This window comes from Myotis davidii, unplaced genomic scaffold (assembly GCF_000327345.1).
Source record: "Myotis davidii unplaced genomic scaffold, ASM32734v1 scaffold566, whole genome shotgun sequence".
In the NCBI taxonomy this organism is placed as follows: Eukaryota; Metazoa; Chordata; class Mammalia; order Chiroptera; family Vespertilionidae; genus Myotis; species Myotis davidii.
This window is the reverse complement of record NW_006296617.1, coordinates 131,317-134,071: the sequence shown is the minus strand read 5'-3', so window position 1 is coordinate 134,071 and position 2,755 is coordinate 131,317. Positions and strand designations below refer to the sequence as shown.

At 45.3% G+C, this 2,755-nt stretch overlaps 1 protein-coding gene across 1 annotated transcript in view; it reads left to right on the top strand.

Moving 5' to 3' along the window:
* The first annotated feature begins 1,713 nt into the window (after positions 1 to 1,713).
* LOC107184407 overlaps positions 1,714 to 2,755 on the top strand; it is a 25,686-nt gene continuing 24,644 nt past the window's right edge. The window contains exon 1 of the mRNA XM_015569310.1: positions 1,714 to 1,780. Within this exon, the coding sequence (XP_015424796.1) occupies positions 1,714 to 1,780 (67 nt within the window). The remainder of the gene's footprint in view (positions 1,781 to 2,755) is intronic.

The following is a 2,755-nucleotide window of genomic DNA, read 5'->3' as shown; positions in this document are numbered from 1 at the left end:
ATAGATCAAGTGCCCACATAAAACAGAAGCCAAAGGGAGTCAGTGATGAGAACAGGTCACCAACGGGGGCTCATGACTGAATTCTCTGCGTTGAGGTCCAAAATACAAAACAACATTCTCTATTTCTCTTTTATTCTTCGTAATCCGGATCAAAGATGACGTATCATGGATGTTATGGTTGATCTTGGAGTATTTCCCCCAAATTTTGAAGTAGCAAATTTGACATTCTGCTTTTAATTCCTAATCACCTTCCTTTCTTCCTTCCTTCCTTCCTTCCTTCCTTGCTTCCTTCCCTCCCTTACTCCCTTCCTCCCTTCCTTTTTTGTTAGTCCTCACCCGGGGTTATTTTTTCATTGAGTTTTTAGAGAGAGTGGAAGGGAGGGAGACACTCAGAGAGAAGCATCAATGTGAGAGATAAACATTGATTGGTTGCCTCCCGCACCTGCCACAACCCAGGCCAGGAATTGAGTCTGCAACTGAGGTACGTGCCCTTGACCAGAACCGAACCTGAGACCCTTTGGTCCAAGGTCCGATGCTCTATCCACTGAGCCAAACCAGCCAGGGCTCTAATTATTTGTCTTGAATAGCTCGTGGTTTAAATGCAGTGAAATGACTAAATAGTAAATACAGTTCTTTCTTTGAAATACAGCTCTTAATGGTTATTCTATGTGATGTTATAAATGTCAGCACACACTCAATTCTAAGAGATTAGAATCATAATAAATCACAATAAAATTTAATCTCTATTATTTGTTCTTTTATTATTTAAAAACACTATGGGGGGGCTGAGGACACATTTGTAATACCTTAATAATAATAAAAAAAGGAAAAAAAAACAAAAACAAAAACAAAAAAACCCCACTAATTTCAGCCCTGGCTGGTTTGGCTCACTGGTTAGAGCGTCGGCCTGGGGACTGAAGGGTCCTAGGTTCGATTCCAGTCAAGGGCATGTACCTTGGTTGTGGGCGCATCCCCAGTAGGGGGTGTGCAGGAGGCAGCTGATCGATGCTTCTCTCTCATCGATGTTTCTAACTCTCTATCCCTCTCCCTTCCTCTCTGTAAAAAATCAATAAATATATATATTTTTAAAAAATACTAATTTTAGCTTTGTTGGCTCAAAAGTGTATAATGTCCTTCTTAATATCAATATTAATTATCTAATATTTGCGTCTATGTCAATCAGCCATTCTCACAATAATCATTTATTATTTCAGCATTTTACTCTTGAAATATAAATTATTCTCTATGTCACCTGAAAAACATTTCAACATATAAAGAACTAAGGAGATTTTTGCTCCTAGGTACAGCAAGAATACAATTATAAACTGGACATGTGCGTGGGAGATGGAAATGACCTGCCTGGTCCCCACCACTGAGGGATTAGGCAGATGGTTACCTAGGCAACCACAACATCTCTAACGCCACTGGTTCAGGGAGGCAGAGATGACTGCCTGGCTCTCTAATCACTGAGCCCAAAAGCTGAGGCCAAACTTTCACATATTTCTGAAACAGACCTTCCTTTCTGGTCTGTTTCCTACCCTTTTCCCTTCGTGTTTCCTACCCTTTTCCCTTCGTGTCTTGTCTCTGAGCTCTGTCCCTGTTGCTGTGCGGAAATCTCATTTATTAATTTCCAATTCAGGAAAGTATTGTGAAAGGGAAGGAAGTGACTTTCTTTGTCGCTTCCTCTTTCGTCGTGATTCGAATTCAGACGCGATGGCTGGAGCTCCCGCAGCCATCTTGGGCCATGAGGTGGAAGGCGCCTACAGAAAACAGCAGAGCCGTAGGTTCAAGGGAGCCCGAGTCCCACAGGACTGTGCAGCCACAAACAGCCCTGAGCTGACGGCCTTGAGAGCTTTTCTCCCTCTCTTCTCTCTCTCCCTCTCTCTCTTTCTCTCTCTCTCTCTCTCTCTCTCTCTCCTATTATATACTAAGCATTCATATTTTTCACGTGAGCAGTGTACTAAATGCACCTTCTCACCATGTTCAAGGACTATTATAATTTCCAAAAGAAACACCAAAAGGCATGATTAGGCTGTGGGAGAATTTACTAAATATTTCCCCTCTGCATCCTTTTTTTCTATATTGAACTGAAACTCGTATTTAAAAAACCTTTTGCTTATGTATCGTGGAAGCCAGTTTCCCTTCAGCTGAGACACATGACATAAGACCCTGAAATTAATTGAACGCCGAGGATCCCAACTGTCACCCACACCCCTGGCTTCCTTCCACCTGATACTCGTCAGAGCCCTGACTGTGTCCCTCGACTGTTAGGACTGTTGACTCAAAATCGTGAGTGTCCAATAACGTCATAGGACTGCACCTTGGAAAACTGGTTGTCGGGGGCCAACCTCTGCTGCTACAGTCACATCCCCCGGGCTCGGCCCCCCTGCCTTCCTCTTTTCTTCATGAGGACCCTGGTGAGGGCATCGGGCGCACCTGGATCATCTATTCTAGGCCAGACCCCCCCGCCTTGTCCCCCCAGCTCAAGGTCCTGAACTTGAGCCCATCTTTGAAGTCCCCTTTGCCACGTGAGGCCTCGCTCCCAGGGATCACAGGTTCGGAGGATTAGTACCTGCGGGTCTTCCGGGTCCTTACTCAGCCTTTCCCCGTGGCTAAGGTCACATCAGCAAATAACCCAGAGCGCCGAGATTCGAACCCAGTCCCAGCCTCGGGAGCCTCCAGCCTAGCCCTCACCTCCCCACGCGGGGAGGGGCCGCCACGGGCCTTGCTTTCCGTGTTGTTCACAGGAATTCCC